The 21,795-nt window shown below is 35.0% G+C and overlaps 1 protein-coding gene across 3 annotated transcripts in view; it reads left to right on the top strand.

Moving 5' to 3' along the window:
• The window catches only part of LOC111053516 (lachesin), a 338,283-nt gene that overhangs the window by 192,760 nt on the left and 123,728 nt on the right, over positions 1 to 21,795 (top strand). The window contains exon 1 of one of the 3 annotated variants that reach the window (XM_039420756.1): positions 18,811 to 19,349. The exons of 1 other annotated variant lie outside the window; for it this stretch is intronic. In XM_039420756.1, the coding sequence (XP_039276690.1) occupies positions 19,250 to 19,349 (100 nt within the window). In that variant the 5' untranslated portion in view covers positions 18,811 to 19,249. Of the gene's footprint in view, positions 1 to 18,810; positions 19,350 to 21,795 lie in introns of those variants that run through there. One more of the 3 variants, XM_039420758.1, reaches the window with a different exon arrangement.

The following is a 21,795-nucleotide window of genomic DNA, read 5'->3' as shown; positions in this document are numbered from 1 at the left end:
GACGGCACCTAAAGAAGAAGAAGAACGATAGATTTGTTATTCTATATGGTAATAGCAGAGACGAATGATACAAGTATGGTATCTTTTACCAAAAACAAAAAGATATCTCATGTTATGGGTCAACTTTGTTCGAAATTTAAGCTGATTTTCTGACAACTCAAATCAATTACTGTTGGCTGCTGTCTGTTATTACTGGTTTGGCCAGGTGAGAGTGTGTGAAAATGGCACAGTAGAGAGACTACTAGCGTCACATAGTTTAATGAGAAAGAGCTGCTAGGACTATCGGCTTGAGTGAACAGTGAAATTTGAATCATGAACGTCCTATACCATGGGATATCTCCCTATGCTTTTTATTCTATGGTAATAGATAGATGAGTAACCTCTTGTTTGCCGTATCTGATATAATTATATTGTAGACATTTATGAATTCCCAAATCTGATTATTCAAACTTCAAATCTGGAACCCAGATCTAGAAATCAAACTTCCATTTAATAAAAAGTTGGAACTGGCATTTTAATTCTTCATGAAACTATTCTATCAAGAATTCTTTGAACAAAAATTTTACAAAGCATTGGTGAAGCCTGTGGTGTGTTACGGATCGGAAACCTGGGTGCTTACTGCTGGATATATGCAAATACTGAGAGTTTTTGAAAGAAAGGTGGTGAGAAGAATCTTGGGCCCTGTTTTTGAGAATGGTCTCTGGAGGGGAAGAAAACATTTTGAAATAGAGGAATTTTTAAACAATGAAGACATTGTGCGGTCGAAAAAAGCTGGCACAATAAGATGGATGGGGCATATGTTGAGAATGGGAGATGGAAGAGTGGTGAAATGTATAAGGAAGGAGAAATATATAACAGAGAAGAAAAGATCGACCAAGAAATAGATGGACGGATGATGTGGAACGCGATCTAAGGACGCTTGGAGTTCGTAACTGGAGGAGGCAGGCCGAGGATCGAGACAGATGAAGAGGCTATGTGAGGGAGGCCAAGGGCTGTAAAGACCTGTAGAGCCCAGGAGTAAGTGAGTAAGTATTCAGGACTGAAAGATGTGATTCAACAGATTCAAATCCTCATAAGATCAGAATTCTTTTTGAGCAGAATTTCTGGAAGATAATGTATTATTGATTTCAAATATAATATAATTAGGTCCAAATCGCACTTTCATGTGACCCCATTGATTTATCAATCAAATAAAGACTCTTTCCTTACATTATTGGAATTTGATCGTTTCCATTGTTAATCATTGGAATACAATTCTCCATTGTTTCCATTAGAGGAGAATTTATGAGAAATTTCCTACAAAACCCAACCTCATGATAAACAATCTATAGTATAGAAAAAATCTATAGTCTATGACTTGAAAATGGCATAAATGTCCTAAACATGTTGTGATAAAATATTTCAAAAAAAGGGTACTGAGATTTTTATTTTCTTTATATTTGTAGTATAGAAGTTTCTCTGACTTCACCATGGAAATAAGAAAACACATTTTTTCTGAAAAGTCATAAATAACCAGTGAGTGGAGAATGTTCTATACTCACTGTCAATAACCCTTTTATTCCATCACTGGACAACTTGTTCGTGGTGTGATGAAATGAAAGGGTGTATACATGAGTTTATTGTGTTTCAGTAATTCCAGTATCCTTGGAAAGAAAAGTAAGTATCTGAAAAACAAGTTTTTTCAGCTTCAGATTCACACGAAACATACTATACTACCACAGTATATCAATTATGGGAAATCATTAATTTCAATCTATTAATCACTACCAGCAAATCCAGCTTTTCAAAATTTAGTGCAACTATGCATAACAATTTGGCTGCTCCAGCTGTCCAAATAATGAATCAAATCCAAATAATAATCAGTGCTCTCTATAAACATCATAATAGACACAACCTGCATGGTTGCAAACGAACAAGCTTTTATACTCTACAGAGCGCAAAACCTTCCGGCTTGAAATAATTAATAGTGTCAGTTATTAATGAACAGTAATGGTCTGCTCTAATGCGACCAACTATTATTATTATTATTATAACGAGGAGTTCAATAATTGAAAAGCATTCGCGTTTGGAAGAGTCGATACAACAAGAATCGATTTATCATAGTCGAGACAACACAATCGATACTACACGAATGAGGAGTTCAATAGTTAAATAGCATTAGCGTTTGGAAGAATTGATACAGCAACAATCGATGTATCATAATCGATACAACAAGAATCGATACAACATAATCGATACACCGTAGTCGATACAACACAAATCCTGGCTTATTAATCGGTGAGCTACAGAGTGAATAGATTGCGAGCGCTTGTTTTACTTATTAACGAATATGCTGGCGGATCTTCGGAAATGACATGTGTGGATTTCGTACGATTGATTTCGCATGACCAAACGGTTCCGATTCGGTAACGATAATAAGTCCAGAGCTCTCTCTCCTATGTAACTCCATGACAATCAAAATTTCTGTAATATTGACGAGATTAGATTTGAATGTCAATGGCTCTAGAGATCTAGAGTATGGAGTATAAAGTGTAACCTAACAAATACCTGTGGAATAAAGTTCATATTATTAGTGGCAATTATCTATATATATGTAAAAGCGAAATGGCACTCACTCACTGACTGACTGACTGACTGACTGACTGACTCACTCACTCACTCACTCACTCGCAGAACTAAAAATCTACCGGACCAAAAACGTTCAAATTTGGTAGGTATGTACAGTTGGCCCTCTAGATGCGCACTAAGAAATCTTTTGGCAATATTTCAACTCTAAGGGTGGTTTTTGAGGGTTTAATGTTCGTCTTTTAGCATGTATATTCTTCTTATTCTCTTAATTATAATTGGAAAAAGTCCATACCATATGTTAATATGGAACTATAATCTAGAGAGAGTGCCTTTTCGAAACAGTTGTTAACTGGTAACTAAATTAATAATTTTGTCAGGTTGGCATTAAGTTGAGTTGACTTTGTTAGGTTGGCACCAAGTTGAAGATTGAAATGCATTTATCGCCGAAAAATTGATTGGGCACTGCTACTTCAATCAGAGCTATTCCTGGGAATATTATATTACTAGCCGTCAGGCTCGCTTCGCTCGCCATATCCGTTTAGCCAGACGTTTAGTCTGGACCCCCGACTGGATCGTCCTAACATATGATGAAAATGCTCAAATGAAAAATGCAGGCGATCGAAGCGAGCCTGCTGATCTCATTCTTGGACGATACAGTCGGGTCCAGCGGGCAGAGCCCCCTGGCTAGACGGATATGGCGAGAGAAGCGAGCCTAACGGATAGTATCATATATGGCGATTATATTATTAGCATAGCCACCTCTAATCTCTGTATTAGAGGTGGCTATGCTATTAGTCAAGTTTTTTGGATTCAAGTTCGTGTAGAATGGATCTTTTTTGCAATCTTGAAGTCAAGTTCACATAACAAGAACATAATCATGAATCCACTATACCAATGTAGACCTTTCTTCAAGTTCTGTTGATTCAAGTAAGTAGATGTTGAGCATGTTTGACATCTAAACCCAACTCGAATCTTGAAGGTACAATTCAACCTACAAATGAGGAGATGAGTTAGAAACAGTTTTCATTCGAATTCTGATTAGATGTATAAACAACTAAATAGGAGAGTAAGATGCAGACTAGAAATGTGAGAAGAAAAAGTTTAGTTTATTGGAGGATGTAAAGTATGATTATATAAGGTACTTTTGAGGCTATGAAAACTTAAAGGCTTGAAAACTTTGATTTTATTGAATTACGTTATTCAACAATAACAGCTGTAGTTTTCTGTAAAGTGCGTAGTTTTTAGCTCAAAAATTTCTAGTCTCATTCAAAATTTAGACTTTTTGAATAATTATTAAGTTACTGTTCTAGATTTTTCAATTTGAGTCTAATCTATTTGATTCGAAAATTGCTCGTTTATCTGAGTATTGAAGAATGTAAATTGTATTTTGGAAAGTGAAAGTGACATAACCAACATTTTGATTTGGACAGTACTGTATAATATAAATTGGAAATTGGACAGTTTTGGGCATGAGCCTGTTGTGCCTTTCCTCATGTCAAGTATTTTTACACAATGTGAATAAATAAATAAATAACAATTATATAGTTTTGAGGCTATAGGAGCACGAAGACTTCCAACTCAAACAGAAAAACATGAATTCAGACAAACTTGACTAATATGAATCCTACTTCAGGATTGTTACATGGAAAGACATAATGATAGAACTTGAAATCAGTATCAGTGTTCAATGAAAACCGTTTCAATATTTTTCATGATATTATATCGTTTCGTATGTAAGAAAACCATTCTAAAGCTGCGTTTACATCAGAGTTAATAACAAAATGTTTATAACTTAATCCTTATAGATTATATTATATTGAACGGAACATGACAAACACATATGTTCATCATGTGTATGATGAGTTATGTTCAATCCAATAGAATCTATAAGGATCAAGCTATTAACATTAATTAGTTAATAGTTCTGGTGTAAACGCAGCTTAATGAAATGTATCAGTATGTTTAACAGGCTATTATCAGAGTGATCAAAATAAATTCTGATCACCAACTACTTCAATTTGAGTCAAAAGGGAATAGCTTATTAGTCTTCAACTAGGTGCTATGAAAATCATGAAAAACCAATCAATAACAAACTTTTCATTGAATTCACTTCACTCATTGGAATGAGTTTCCTGATAATGTTGAACCTTAAAATCACCAAAATGCAACCATGACATTGGTTACAATACAAGTACCGAGTTTGAATGAAACAATGAATCATTGTAGATTCTCCAGAATACTTCTGCAATAAGAGATTTACATTCATCATCGATCTCTGTCCAGTTTTCTATTATAGTTGGTTATCAATAATATTAACAGTTCTCCAGAATTCATATTTCAACAATAATCGATTTTCATTTCTCATCGATCCTTGTCCAGATTTCTGTTTAGTTAGCTATCAATAATATTAAAAACATTGAGTTAGTAGAATAATATCATGATGCCGACGGTTTTTGGTGAATAACGGGAGATGTGGCTGCGCAGATAAAATCGGATATGTAAAATGGCGGGAAAAACAACAGCGAACTCTTCATACGCGTAACGGGAAGCAGGGTCGCATCAGAAAGATTTGTGGCACTCCATCAATGATTCCCTTGTTTAGGTCGAGTTCAGCTGCTATTTGCATAAATATTCCATTTCCCCTCACAATGAATCAACGCGCGCTTCTGAGCATCAGACACCATCCGTTTCCAGTTCATGTTTTGCGCTATTCCCGTTTTTTTCGTGTCCTGATCGAACACCCAACTTCTAATTATTCCACTGATATAAATTTGTCCCCTGCTTCACCCAATTTTTGATACCGATGCAGTCTTGCCGGCATCAATCACTTCTACCGAATACAAGTCTCTGGGATCAATTATCTCACTTCAATTTTATCATCTTTAACAATTGAATTCACTAATACGGTTAGTTCTTTATCTTCTCAATCGAACTTGGCCACCTCGTACTTTTTTGTAATGCAAAAGATGGGTACAGATGATATACGCGCCGCGAACATGAGCAATTCACTTTTAATCAGCTGACTATATCTGTATTTTTTTAGAATGCCCTATATGTAATATGAAAGAGAAGGAATATGTGGAGCATTTTCTGTTGAGGTGCCCGATGTATAATGGAATAAGAAGACACTATTTAGAAAAATTCACTACAAATGTGGTTACTGACGATGACAAACTCATGGTATTACTTTCGAACTTTACGGAGCAGAAAATCAACCGTTTGTATGGGTTTACAATGAAAGCAATCGAAATCAGATCTATGATATCTGTATTTTTACAGAATCGGTAAGATACAGATATTAAAAGCTTGGCATCAGCTGATTAAAAGTGAATTGCTCATGTTCGCGGCGCGTAAATCTGTACGCACCTAAACAGATGACTACCCCGTAATTCCTTCCAATCAAAAGGGACCACACAATATTCGATATTGGTACCTGTATTCCTGCCTATCAGCGGAGAGCAACTAGATTACAATACTAGTAGTTCTGTGAACAGTAGACCTCACGCAGTTTCCTCATCCACAAGTATCTGATGTCACCTGTTCTAGTTGGTTCAGTTGTTGAAACCCAATTCACAGTTGAATCATAATCTGCCCTTGAAAACTGTTATTTGTTTTCCTCAAGATCGAAAACTCACTTATGTTAATAATTCAGTTTACGTTTGAATTTGTATCCCATGATGATTTATCGAGTTTCATGATAATCTTTCCATCTGATAAGAATATTTCTCAACTATTTTCTAATTAATTTTCTTCAATCAAGAATATTATAATATTTTTGGCATTATTCAGTCTATTTATTTATATTTTATTCTATTTTCAATCACCTAATAAATTTGTTTTTCAAATGTTAGAGTATTGATACTGATGGGCACGCATCATCGAAACCCCACCTTATAGAAATAAACACTGCCAGACATCTGTGTAATGCATGCAATGAATAATCCACTTGTCAGTCGATTGATTATGGATAACTCTATAGTCTGATTGATCCTATCTTCAAATTAGATGATATATATATGGAGGATTCATATCAGAGTATGGAGGAATTCCTTTTTTTCATATCATCATTAAAATGCGAAATTTCAAAAAAAACCTTGTGTATACATCGACGCGCAGTTGGAAAAGGAATATTCCTGCCAAATCTCATCGAATTCTATCCACGCGTTTGGCCGTAATCGCGTTACATACTGACAGACAAAAGAAAATCGAGTTGAAACATAGACCTCACTGCGTTCGGTCAACTACCCGTTCAAAAACATCAAACATCTGTAGGGAGCTTCCTCCATCTAGGGATATAAGTACTCTGGAGCGTATGTTTTTATAAAAGTAGGAATATCACCCCGCGAACCATACTAGCTATATGCAGTTTCAAAGTCATGGATGCAAAGCGTGCTATACTTGGACTTTCCTGGAGGTTCTCTTGGACCGGGTAATCCTGAACTAATAGTAAATTTAAATTCACGATCAAAAGACGATGTCTCTATTCACATAATTAGCTCACTTGTTATTGATAGGTAAGACTATTGTAATGCATGGCGTACTAGTTATGAGAAGCGTGATAAATTAATTCTCTGAAAGTATATGAATCCAATGTTAGTTCTCATGTTTCAACATGGCTTCATCCAGTTTTTCATCAATCTTTGTTTAAACACTCCAAAAGTGTATGGATCCAATTTTGAATCTTATTGCCTTATATATTCCTAAAATGATTTCAACCAGTTTATCCTATTATATTAAGCGAGCAATATCTGTATATATTTTTATATTTGGTTATTTATTTATGTTCAACGGATCTCGAAAACGGCTCTAACGATTTTCACAAAATTTGGAACATAGTAGGTTTATGATATAAAAATTCGATTGCACAAGTATTTCACATCAATACTTACTCATCCTTCTCATCCTTGGGAAAACTCGCTGAATGACATTAAAAGGATAATTCATCCTTGGCTGGAACAGCTGAGACTTTCGTCGTCCGTGGATTGTAAAAAGTGAGCGAGTGATTCTATGTGGAAAATCAAAATATCGCATCCCCGAAATTCATAAGCTGACGTATAGCCAGCTGTAAAATAAAAACACGATCATTTTAGAGAATTGTGTTCTGTTTATCAATAAATAAAAATGACGAACAAAGCTCGGTGCCCCGATATTTATTATTTACTGTTTTCAGAACAATTAATCGCTCATTTGGTCTAACCACAGCCATAGAGAAACAATAGCATAAGTAGATATCCCATGGTATAGGGCGTTTATGTCGCAACTTTTACTGTTATCTCAAGCTGAAAGTCCACGTAGTTCTTTCCTGTGAAGCTTCATGACGCTGGTAGTCTCTCATATTGTGCCGTTCATACACTCTTACCCGAACAAAATAGTGAAAATCGACAATAGTCGACAGTAATTGGCTTGAGATAGCAGTAAAAGTTGCGACATAAACGCCCTATACCATGGGATATATCATTATAAATCATTATATTGTATCGGTGTGAAAATGTTGAATGAAGTTTCATCAATGACACAATCCTACTGATCTCTTGAAGAATTTAAGATAGGATTATAATCATCCTTGATGAATTAAGAATCTATATGCAAATATCAATTTAATCAGTCCAGTAGTTTAGACGTGATGATGCGACATCTTCTGTGAGACAGATTTCGGAGGAAGATTTCAGGCACGCTGTTTCCCGTGATTGTATGAAGAGTGGACTGTTCTTTTTCATGCATTCAATTAGTAAAACTCCAATCGTTACAGGAAAACCTGTCAAGCCTACATGAAATATGTGGTTGAGAGTGGGATGTCAATCATGAGTAGAGAAAATTGTATTAGGCCGCAGAATCGATGCTCAGCATTAATGAGCTCACACATTATTTCTCTCACCGGAGCAGGAAATGTCCAGAGCACCCGGCGCCGTGCAGCCCCGCTTCGCCCGCCCGGCCGTCAGTCGGAGACGTGTAATATTTCAGGCGCTATCAAGCACGAACCGCCGTAGTTGAGAAACGACCGTCTCGATGATGGGAATTAGGTGACGGTCTGAGGGGGGAAAAGCTCTTGATATGGGTGAGAAAAGCGTCTGTCACGTCTCTGATTTATGAAGAGCGGATACAATCGCTTTTCCAAATTAATTGCGGTCATCCTTTTCCATTGTGACGTCTCACGAGGCGGGAATGGACGGGGCGAATCTCAGAAGTCGCCTCAGGCTCAGAATCTGTGGTCTCTCATCTCTCATCTCTGTCACATGCATGTAGGCCTGTCTGCTCCTGTCACTGTCAGATCAATGCTCACTCACTCGCTCCCCTCTCTCATTCGTAGTCACATTGCTCACAGGCAATTCCTTCATCACTTATATCATCACCACACACAACCCTTCCAACATACAGTCTCATCCTCTATCATGTCAAACAATTATTTGCATGACGAAGCTCACACTTTTCTATTATTCATTGATTTCAGACTATTTTATTAGTCTACTTAAAGTATTTTCATGATTCGATCGATATCTTTAATACAATTTTTCCTGTATTTAACACGGAAAGATGATAATAATGAGTTTGAGTTTGTCACTTGCTTGTGATTTTGTTACTTTGTCTTAACGTTAGTAAGTATTGAGATGTGACCTGGTTTCCATAATTTTATTTATTCTAGTGGTTTGAATAAGCTCTTTTTCTTTCTATTGACATATTTGCTGTACCTTGTTGCTCAAACTCACTACCGGCGCACAAGTTTTCTTTGCCGGTAGTGCCATTTTGTAAGTTAGAATATTCATTTCATCATTCTGTATTATTTTATGGCAAATAAATGAATTCGAATTCGAATTTTGAATGCCACGTAAAGGTACGTACAGATATACGCACTACGAACATGCTCCAAGCACGCTCCGAACACGCTCCGATTATGAACGTTACGATTAAAGTTACGCGAGAGGTTCGCAAGAGGTTCGCAATATGTTCGCAAGATGATCGCGCGCTTGTCTCAAAGTGCTTACAGATATACGTGCCGCGAGCATGAGCAATTCACTTTTAATCAGCTGACTACATTTGTATTTTCACAGAAACGGTATAAGATATAGATATCAAAAGCTTGGCATCAGCTGATTAAAAGTGAATTGCTCATTTTCGCGGCGCGTATATCTGTACGCACCTTTATAGTTGACTTCAATATGCTACAACAGTAAACTAACCTCGTAAATGTGATATATTCAACCCAGCTGATCGGGTGACAAAACTAAATAAAATATTTTGACCAGAATTGCTGGGTAGCCTAATAAAGATTATGTTTTTGTAATAAATCGATTATAAATAATATGTTTATTGCATTTTATGTTGATGTTAGTTCGTCCTAGGAACTTGCCAAGCTCGCGCTCTGTTTGCGTTCTGTTCTTGCTCAACCAGCGATCTGCTCGTGGTACTCTGCTATATTGAAAATTAGTACATAAGATTATTACTTTGTAGATTGCAATTTTTTTTTAAGTAAATATGTTTTGTCTGTCTGTCAAAACTTTCGTTTGCGGAGCAGAGCGTAAGTCTGTGCGCACTTGAAGACTTCGAAAGCATGAATATGAAGGCTCAAATAGATTGTAAGGTCGTGAAGATGACTCAAATTCTTTAATAATTATAGATTTCCCATAAATACTGTATATGAATTCCAGCAAGAGTTAAAATATGAATTGTAGCAACTTGATTGATAAAATCGAGATGGACCAATAAAAAAAGAATAAAGTTGAATATATTTTTGTACAATACTCGTACATCCACTGCTATATTAATATCATGTAATACTTTGTAAACTCGAATCGAATCAAATCTCATTCGCCAAAAGTTTCAACACTAATAGACAGAATGCACCATGCGAAAAGATATGAATTCATCACCAATCAATTACAATAATCCTATAGTATAGTTTCAGATTGAAATTATTGTATAATAATATAACATTATTCAAACTGTTCGCAAATAGTCAAATATTAACTATAAGGCATTCCATATCTAATTCATAAAAGCTTGAAGATTTAGAATACCATTCATTTGAATTTTGAATAATGAGATTCAAGTTTAGAAATGGAATAAGATCTTCCTTGTTCCATATTGAATATAATAAATAAATTAATCATACAAATCGGATTAATCTGTTTTTTCTTTTCTGATCATTGTATTGTTAGTAACCAAATAAATAAATAAATAATCTTAGAATCAGATGAATTTATCAATTCATTTGAATTGAATAGTGTTCAATCAAATTCTGTTACAATTGAGTGTAATCTGAGAACATTAACAGCACAATCCAATTCAATAAATAAGACAGTTCAAGGGCATATTCTCGACTGATTGGAGTACAATCCATTATTTCGGCAATAGCCTACTGAGTTACATTGATTTCTGAATACTCCAATAGGACATCCGCATTGTGCCTCCGAGCTAGTAAACCTTATCGGCCGGGCTCAAATTCTATTCGCATCATCATCATTTCAATGCAACCTGACAGAGAAATGCTTTCCTCCACATTTCAAGTCCATTCACCTGTCAGCCACATCCACTTGCAATATCAATTCTCAAAATAACGATGGTCGATGAGTAATGTACACAAACCTCTAGAATATCAATGTAGATTTCCACTAACGATGAACTTCCTAAATGAAGATAGATTTCAATGAGGAAATTACTCTCTCATTCTTCATCTGCAGTCCTGGAGTTAACTGATATTCAGATTATTGATAAACTTTTTTTCTTGTAATTTGAGTGCAATCTAACACTGTGGTTAATGAACACTTTAATTGTAGCTAGAATTAATAGGTTGAAGTTAGATACTAAAGGGGTATATCACTCCTTCACAGTCTAAGTGAGCAATGCCCATGCACTGTTACTTTCAGTATTACTTACTAACACTATGCTACATTTACACGAGATCTGTAATCTTCTTCCTTCTGAGTCTCCTGACTGTTATAGAGTTCACGTGTAGAGCTTGAATCTTCTGATGATTATGTAGTCTCTTCATGATTTCTGGCAGCCTTTTTACTTTCCTTGCCCTATTACCATAGGTGAGGAAAGTATCGCTTTCCGAAAAAAATTAAGGTACCCCAATTTCCAAATTTCTATACGTCTCAAGGTCCTCTGAGTCCAAAAAAGTGGTTTTTGGGTATTGGTCTGTATGTGTGTGTCTGTGTGTATGAGTGTATGTGTGTCTGTGTACACGATTTCTCATCTCCCATTCAACGGAATGACTTGAAATTTCAGAAGACTTAGAATTATTAAATTTCCTGCACTGTACTTCCTCGAAATTGCAACTATGACGAAGAAAAACGAGAAGATATTAAGAGAGAGTCATATCCATCATAGTTACAATACTAGAAACCAGATAGTTCATCTTCAGTACCCGCAACACAGAACCGCAAGCTTAGAGAAAGGGCCACATTATAGCGGACTAAGAGCTTATAACTCTGTTCCTATTGAAATAAAATGTATTGCAGCCCAAAAAGGTTTAAAAATGCAATAAAAGCTAAATTGGTCGATGCATCTCCGTACAGTGTAGAGGAAAGCTTCAACTGTTGGCGCGTGTAGGTGTTTTTTGCTAGCATATATTTTCAACTACATTGTATGTTCTGATTTTCTTCTTTTTTTCTCTATTTTATGATTACTTTTTTTTGACTATTGTACTCAATACTTTTTGACGTATCATATACTTTCAAGCTTTGCTTGATTATGTAGTGTTACATGACGAAAATTAAACTAAAACTAAAACTACATAGTATTAAACTTAAATTTTCAGATACCGACAACTACCATGTTAACGTTATGAAGGTTTTTTATTACGAAAAACTATCTTGCTTGAATGCTATCAGAATTACATGCATCTGGAACAATAGATTCGAAATGTGTGATACGAGTTCCATCCATGTTCTGTAATTCTTGTAAGTGAATAGATACAAAATTACTGAACTACTCCATGTATCACAACTTGATCACATTCGATCCGATACAAACATAGAAAGACTCACAGACAAATTCCAGAACGAGCTTTGATGACATATCTGATAGCATAACAGTACCATGAAAAAGGAAAACAAAAAAATAATTATATTACACTCCATTAAATTCATTGAAATTCATTTACATTACATTAAATTAAACTCCATTCACGATTCAGTATAACTAATAAATATCGGGGCACCGAGCTTCGCTCGTTATTTCTATTTATTGATAAACAGAACACAATTCTCTAAAATGATCGTGTTTATATTATTCACAGTTGGCTATGAATGAAGATGACATATTATGAATTTCGGGGATGCGATATTTTGATTTTTCATATACTCACTCGCTCACTCACTTTTTTACTATCCACAGTTTTTCAGCCTTGAATTATCCTTTTAATGTAGTTCAGCAAGTTTCCCCAAGGATGAGACCTAGTGCAATCGAATTTTTATATCATAAACCTACTATGTTCCTAATTTCGTGAAAATCGTTGGAGCTGTTTTTGAGATCCGTTGAACATAAATAACCAGATATAAATATATAAAAATACAGAAATTGCTAGCTTAATATAATAGGATAATAATAACTCCTCTGATTGCTAATCAACCAGAGCAGTAACCAAACTGTAACCAGAGCAGTTTATTTGCAAAACATATACATAATTATTATAATACACAAACAAAAGAATTTGCTTATAATAAACTGGGGTCCGCTTTTCCATTAGGGAACTTTGGACTATATACGGCGAGGTGGAAATAGCCTTGGGTCTCCCCACCATTGAAAAACATACGCTAATAATAATAGTTTGAGTAAAAGTCGATCAACTCAATCTTCATATATACATGTATTTATTCCACCTTATGGTAATAATAGCTACTAGTAGTTCTGCGAACAGTAGACCTCGCTCATGAATACAACTTTCAATCTAATGAGAAGTGCCAGTACAGTAAGTACAGTATGTTGTGAAGATTTAGCCATTTCATCTATTATTTTCTCCATTGAAAGTGCTAGAGACACTGTTTGCAGGAACACCGGACTTATCAAGGATGTACCTTTATATCGTCTCCATATTTACAATATAAACATATATTACAACTTTTCTATTAATTAAAACAAATCGGTCAACTGACGGAAAAATAGAATATGCAGTAGGCAATTTAGATGATGAATTGTCTCACAGACGATGGTGAGACGGAAAATGATTCTAAATAAGATTGGCTTGTTGGTGACAATGACAGGAGGTTGCTAATGATTTTTTTATGAAAAGTGGAATCAATATTAAACTCATCTTCAAAGATACGAAAAATTAACTTTTGAGGTTATTCTACAGTTTTTTGAATATTACAAAAAACCGGAGGTCTTACCAAAAATCATACGTTTCTGCGCCTTGTTTCAAAGAACTTGCATACCAAATTTCATCCAAATCGGACAATAACTGCGGTACAAACAAACAAACAGACAGAAGCCGATCGAGTCGAAACTAAGACCTCAGCTTCGCTTTGGTCAATAATATTCTATTTATTCAACACAATACAGCAAATCATATAGTTGATTGAATGATGGACTAAATGTAGAGTCTTCATTGCAAATATTGAAGAAAAGTAGAGAAGACTGGTCTAGTCATCTACTTCGTATGCCAGTAAATAGACTTCCAATTCAAGCTTATTGGCACTACAAATCCGATTGGAGAAGAAGCGTCGGACGACCGATAATGATGATGATTTAGTTGATATCCCACCATTGAAAGCCATACGCTAATAATAATATAATAATAAACTTAGTTCTAATTATGATACTCCACTATAATAATGATATGTGTCGGGGTTATAATATAACTGGTTAATGATATTGGGGTAACTGATAACATATCTGGTATCTGGAAAGGGAAGAAATCAGTTAAACGGTCTGAGGTTAGGCAAACTCTAATTCCAAACGTCGGCAACTGCTAATTTCGAGTTGCGACGACATGACAATGGCTTCGACTTTGCGGCTTGCCTTCTTGCCATCAGTGACAGTCTCGCAGTCTTTCCATATTGTTATCCGTGGTAATTAAATTTCCCCCTCAGATCGGATGGTGGGAACCGATTCATTAACCGTATGAAACTAACTTGGAGCGATCGGAATTTTGTGTCGGGCTTTTCCTGCTCTGTCGGGGCGGGATTGAAAATAACAAGAAATCACCTCCTGGAGCGACAGCAGACACAAACTTCGTGTTCTAAGAGTTGGAAGGAGATACAGTCCCTCTATCCTTGTCTGTTGGAAGGGGAACATGTCCGTCCGTCCTTTACTTTAGACACGAACTCACACAACTCTGACACTGAGAAAGCTCCGACGCCCTCGCAATTTTCCATTCTTGATTCGCGTCGCGTATCTTCGCTCGTCGTCGTTAAGTCGACGACACAACTCTCAACAGGTCCATCTACACCCCAGATCCCTCCCCTCGCGACACTACGCTACCCTCCCATCCAAAGCTCATACTGGCACGGCGGCAACTCAACCCTTTCATCTCAACCTAATCACTGCTCTCACACTGCACACTTTCTGACCCGACACCAAGCTTGTGCCTCATACGGGAGTCTCTATGTGTCTATATGGGAGATATATTACAGCTCTTGATGTCATGGTAAATTCACCTCCGTAATTATTGTTCTCTAATTTCATGTTGAAGGGAATGAAATGTTTTTCAGATAGTGTGATTAATATAAGTTTCGTCACAGATTCAAGCCAGAATTTCATTTGTTTATTTTTACTTTCCTTGCCCTATTACCATAGGTAAGGAAAGTATTGCTTCCCGAAAAAAATTAAGGTACCCCAATTTATAAATTTCTATACGCTTCGAGGTCTCCTAAATCCAAAAAAGTGGTTTTTGGGTATTTGTCTGTATGTGTGTGTGTGTATGAGTGTATGTGCGTCTGTGTACACGATATCTCATCTCCCAATTAACGGAAAGACTTGAAATTTGAAATTTATGGTCCTTACAACATAAGGATCCGACACGAACAATTTCGATCAAATGCGATTCAAGATGGCGGCAAAAATGGTGAAAATGTTGTCAAAAACAGGGTTTTTTCGCGATTTTCTCGAAAACGGCTTCAACGATTTTGATCAAATTCATACCTAAAATAGTCATTGATAAGCTCTATCAACTGCCACAAGTCACATATCTGTAAAAATTTCAGGAGCTCCGCCCCATGTATGCAAAGTTTGATCTCAGATTCCCAATTATCAGGCTTCATATACAATTTAAACAGGAAATTTTGAGTGGAGAAGATTGAGCATGAAAATCTCTACAATTAATGTTCAGCAAGATTTCCACCTAAAATTGAAAATAAGCTCGAAATTGACTATAACAAGACAGGCATGCAATAAATGAATAAGAACATTGTTGACTCTGTGTAACATTATGGAATGTGTGTAGTTATGAAATAACATTTTCCAAACTCATTATAACAATCACACAATAGATTCAACACTCTTATTGAAAAATTTTCTTCGAAAACTGTATGGATGAGATGACTTTTTGGTTTTTGCTCAATTAAAGATGACTGATGATTCACTAAGAATGGTTCAAGAACTTGTGTAAAACACTATTTAAATGATAAAAATTCATGAGTGCCAGCACAATAATTTGAGGAAATAATGCATGAATCAATTGAGGATGGCTGAAGATTTACCGAGAATGAATCGATAACTTCTATAATAGACTACACTATATTTTAGCATAAGAGAACTGATATCATAATTGACCGAGTGAAGTGAGGTCTAAGATTCAAGTCGACGGTTTGGCATTTCTCTTAATGTTTAAATGTTAAAATGTCAAAATGTTCATATGTTTATATATGTTGCGCATTTACGGCGAAACGCGGTGATAGATTTTCATGAAATTTGACAGGTATGCTCCTTTTTTAATTGCGCGTCGACGTATATACAAGGTTTTTGGAAATTTTGCATTTCAAGCATAATATAAAAGAAAAAAAAAGCCTCCTTCATACGCCAATAGAGTGAAAATCAGACTATAGAATATTATTCATCATAAATCAGCTGACAAGTGATTACACAGATGTGTGGAGAAGCCAGTCTATTGCTGTATTTCCATAAGGTCTATAGTTTCAATCAGGTACTTGTGGATGAGAATACTGCGTGATGTCTACTGTTCACAGAACTACAAGTAATTATTAGAGGGAATATTTTTTATATGACTGTATATTCCATGTAAGACTACCGTATTTTCATATTATGTTACTTTGTCATATCGGCAGTTGTAAGAAGTCATATTATGAATATAAGTTGCCTGCTATGAATTTTTCTTGCAATAAGTTATATTTCTGCTTTCAGTGACAAAGACAATTCCTTCGCTACCTTTGCAGCATCACTGTTTGTGGCTGATCAAATGTTTCCCTTGATATTTTCCTGTTATATCGAAATAGGAAACGTACAAAGATGAAATCAACGAGCTACAAAAATAAGGAGCGCTGCAGAAGACGTCTCGCAGATTGATTTTGCGCGTCATGGTGGCATACAGGCTCTCCTGTCTCCAAAATGTAATAAAACAAAAACCATACCCGCCGAGAGAGAGAGAGAGTGAGTGAGAGCGCTTGGGAAATGCGATGATGGGCCTTGTCTTTCAATCCAGGTTGCCGCGCTCCTCCGGGTGCAATAACCCGTGTTTCCTCGTAAAACAAAGCGGCCCGAAACTCCTTTGAGGGTCCTAACGCGACGGCAAAAACAAAGAGTGATTGCAGTCGCCGACTTATGAGCGATGGTGTGGGAGCCGTGAAGCGTCCCTCGAGAGAGCGACTACTAACACTTTGACACGTGACTTTTATACGTTTTCACGCGCGTTTTCCCTTTGTGGCACGCTTCACCGGGCTCTGTCTTGCTGCAATATTGCCTGATTACGTCATCAGGTAGCCTAGACTGCACCTCAGTGATTATCGTCTATCATATGGGAAATCAAAGGCACAATGTTATTACTCTTTGTTTGATATGTGAGGCTGAAAGTGGCTCAAAATTAAAATCCCTTGAAGATTGGGATAGTGATATTGAAAGATCAAACTGTTGTCTTCAAGTGATATCAAATAAATAAAAAAGAATTATTTGTTTACTCTCTGAAACCAAATCCTATTATATTAAGCGAGCAATTTCTGTATATATTTGGTTATTTATATGGTTATATATTTATGTCCAATGGATCTCGAAAAAGGCTCTAACGATCACACTAAATTTGGAACATAGTAGGTTTATGATATAAAAATTCGATTGCACTAGGTCTCATCCCTAGGAAAACTAGCTGAAGGACATGAAAATGATAATAATCATTCATCCTTGGAAAAACGGATGATAATTTTGTCGTCTGTCGATAACAGAAGATGCGGGTGCCTGTGTGGGAGAGAGACAGAATTATGTTCAGCTATTGAATCGATCAGCTTATCTCACCAGAAATATTATCTAGAAATTTTAATCGACTTGATCAAAATGATCTGATTTGTTGACATGACATGGTATATCATTCTAAATTAGAGTATATTGTAATTATTTTCAAAGTTAAAAGTTTTCAGTTTTAAGTGATTAGTGAGTGTTTTTTTGTTATTCAATTTGATTTGTGAAAAATCTAAATTAGAACGTTTCTGTTTTTAAAATGTTTGTACTGAAAATTGGACCTGAATTCCAGTGTATGGAACATAACCTACTTTTTGGACTATTCATGGTGTAGGCCTAAAATCAAAATTCGGGGAAGAAACAGTTTTGGGCTGTGCCTGATGTTAGTCCTTCCCCAATCATTCTGAAGAATTATGATCTGTTTATCAATAAATAAATAACGAGCGAAGCTCGGTGCCTCGATATTTTGTTTCCAAAATAAGAAAAATTAAGTCCATTTTTTTAACTCTAAGCTCTGGGTTCTTATAGTCGGAAAATAGATTCAATTCAATTATCATCATATAATCTCAATCATAACTATCTTAAAATATCTCGTATGCATTAGAAAATTCACAAAATGTAATCGAAATGTGGAAAAACCAAAAACATATTTCCTTATTAATCGGTACGGTACTTAGATACAATAAAATCTTGCTCATAGCATTTCCCATTCATGATTCCAAAGGTCATGGAAATGAAATCTTTGCTATTGCAGCTCATTATAAGCTTCTAATCAATAAATTGATCAATTCCAATACAACGAATTATCATCAATTATGATAGCGATTGAATCATTGCCACTAATAGAATAAATTATAGAAAAATTAATTTTTGAATCACAATGAAGCTTTGGTTTTCCTGTGATAGCATAAGCTTACTATATATATTATTCAGATAGACAAATCAACGAGCCGGGTATTTTTGTTGTGTGAAAGATCTGAATTTCCCCTTTAAAAATCCTTGAGTGATATGTATATGGACCCATAGATCATTATAAAAAGGAAATCTGTGCTCAAAATCCTCTTAGTAATTGATATTTGTGTGTGATCGAACATTCTCAGTAGAATCTTCAAATTTATTAACCGTATATAGTATAAAAATAGCATACTAGATAGATCAACTGTTATAATTCTTGAGTGATATATAGACCCATAGATTATTAAAGAAAGGAAATCTGTGCTCGAGATCTTCTTAGAAGTTGATAATTGTGTGTGATCGAACATTCCAAATAGAATCTCCAAATTCATTTACCGCATAATAGTAGAAGAATAGCATACTAGATAGGTTAACTGTTATAATAATGTATGAAATCATTCAAACATTTTTTAGCATTTTTCTCTTTCTCTCAATAAATGGAATAATAATTCATACACAAGCTGCAGAGGATTTGGAGGTGGGAGGTGAGTTGGAAATTGTTATCTTTTAAACTATTACTTGGCCTGTAGCATTAGGAATATTTCTACTTATTGGATATAGATTGTATAAATATATTAATACGTATCATATATAGAATATATTGATTCCTATTGAATATAGAATCAGTACGGTACAACTAGGATAAAATAATTTTCAAAACATTATTTTTAATCATATTACCTACGTAATACCATAGAGAAACAATAGCATAGGTAGATATCCCATGGTATTGGGCGTTTATGTCGGAACTCGTACTGCTATCTCAAGCCGATAGTCCACGTAGTTATTTCCCGTAAATCTGTGTGACACTGGTAGTCTCTCATATTGTGCCGTTCATACACTCTCACCTGGCCAAATCAGTAATAAAAGACAGTAGTCAACAGTAACCGGCTTGAGTTAACTGTAAAAGTTGCGTCATAAACGCCCTATACCATGGGATATCTACTGCGCTATTGTTTCTCTATTATGATACCTACTGAAGAATGATAAATTTTCGAATTACATAGACTACGATGGGATATAATTCAAATATCAGATATTATTTTAATTAGGCCTATTGTTATTCTATGCAATACCTACGAGATATATAGTTTACTACCGAAGTTGTAAAAGTGTTGCCATCAAACTTTGTACTATGTATCGTTTTGATTATTGAATATGTAACATATTTATTTTATATAATTTTTACAAAGGAGCACTTATTGGGAGAGAAAAACTAAGGATAATCCTTGTACCAATTTTGTCCAAATTTAGATAAAATTTTAAATGTCAGAGATAGGGTTATGGTTTCACTTTTCTAAAATTTAGTCCATTTTCACTGAAAAAACAACGAAAACTATGAATTTTAAATTTTGATGTTTAAAAACAGAATAAAAAACAAAAATATCACACTCAAATCACCATTAATTGGAACATTTTTGCGTAATTTGACAAAATTTAATATAGAATTTGACAAACATATATTAATATAGAATTTATATGGATTCTTATTGAATATAGAATCAGTACGGTACTACAAGAATAAAATAATTATTGTATTAATATTTTTAATTAAATTACCTACGTAATACCTACTGCAAAATGATAAATATTCGAATTACATACGATGGAATATAATTAAAATATCAGATATTATTCGAATTAGGCCTTTTGTTATTTTATGCAATACCTATGCGATATATAGTTTACTGCCGACGTTGTAAAAGTCTAGCTATCAAACTTTGTACTAAATATTTCATAGTTGATCTTTCAATTGCTATCCTTACTTTCAAGAGATTGTAAGTTGAATACTTCAGGTGTTTGAAAGTGGAAAGATTTACAAGTGGAATTAGGTGTGATCATTATTTTCACAGTGCGAACTAAGTCTGTTTACGGAGGTAGTGACTAAGTTCATAATATCAGATATTATTCAAACTATGCCTATTGTTATTTTATGCAATACCTATGCGATATATAGTTTACTACCGGAGTTGTAAAAGTCTAGCTATCAAACTTTGTACTAAATATTTCATAGTTGATCTTTCAATTGCTATCCTTACTTTCAAGAGATTGTAAGTTGAATACTTCAGGTGTTTGAAAGTGAAAAGATTTACAAGTGGAATTAGGTGTGATCATTATTTTCACAGTGCGAACTAAGTCTGTTTACGGAGGTAGTGACTAAGTTCATCTCGGTTATGTATTGATGAAGTACCATTATAATACTGTATACATAATATTCAACTTGGGCCGTATTCAACTTCACCCAAAATTGTGTAAAGTTGATTGAAATAGATATATCATATCAATGATTGAAATAATATGATCTTCGCCTTTTATATAAGTATACAAATTCAAGTTATTTAGTCTTATCTGAGCTCTCAACTATTTCGAAATTGGGACCCAGAACAAGTTGTACTATTGATAGGCCTACACGAGTTTTTGTGGTCACATGTCACGTGGATATTGAAACACATGATGACATTATCAAAGTTGACAGAAGAGATTACAAATTCTTGGAAAAAAAATGATCACAACAAGCGTCTCAACATTTCTTATCAATAATCACTCAGTTATTATTGCATCACCAGTACTCAGCTGATAAATATAAATAGACTCCATTGAGATGCACTGAACCAAACAAGAAATGTCACTATCGACGATTCTACGAAGTGTAAAGTACACATTTGATACTACGTTGATAACAATGTCGACAAACTTTTGTAATATATGTAGTACAAAGTACGAGAGCTCATTCATGAATTTAGTAGTGATGTCGAAATCTATGTTTACATTCCAGTCCAGACGATTAACTCTGTGATGGACAGTCTGACAGTCAAGATGAACTTCATCGAGACGGTATTTACTATTCATATCTATGGAAACTATGTTATGTTAGCGCGCTATGTGGAGGCGTTGTCTGTTTGGTTATTTATTTACCTTAAACCGGAAAAT

The sequence above is a fragment of the Nilaparvata lugens genome, chromosome 2, assembly GCF_014356525.2.
Source record: "Nilaparvata lugens isolate BPH chromosome 2, ASM1435652v1, whole genome shotgun sequence".
Lineage (NCBI taxonomy): Eukaryota > Metazoa > Arthropoda > Insecta > Hemiptera > Delphacidae > Nilaparvata > Nilaparvata lugens.
Note: the sequence above shows the minus strand (reverse complement) of the source record. Positions and strands in the feature narration are given on the sequence as shown.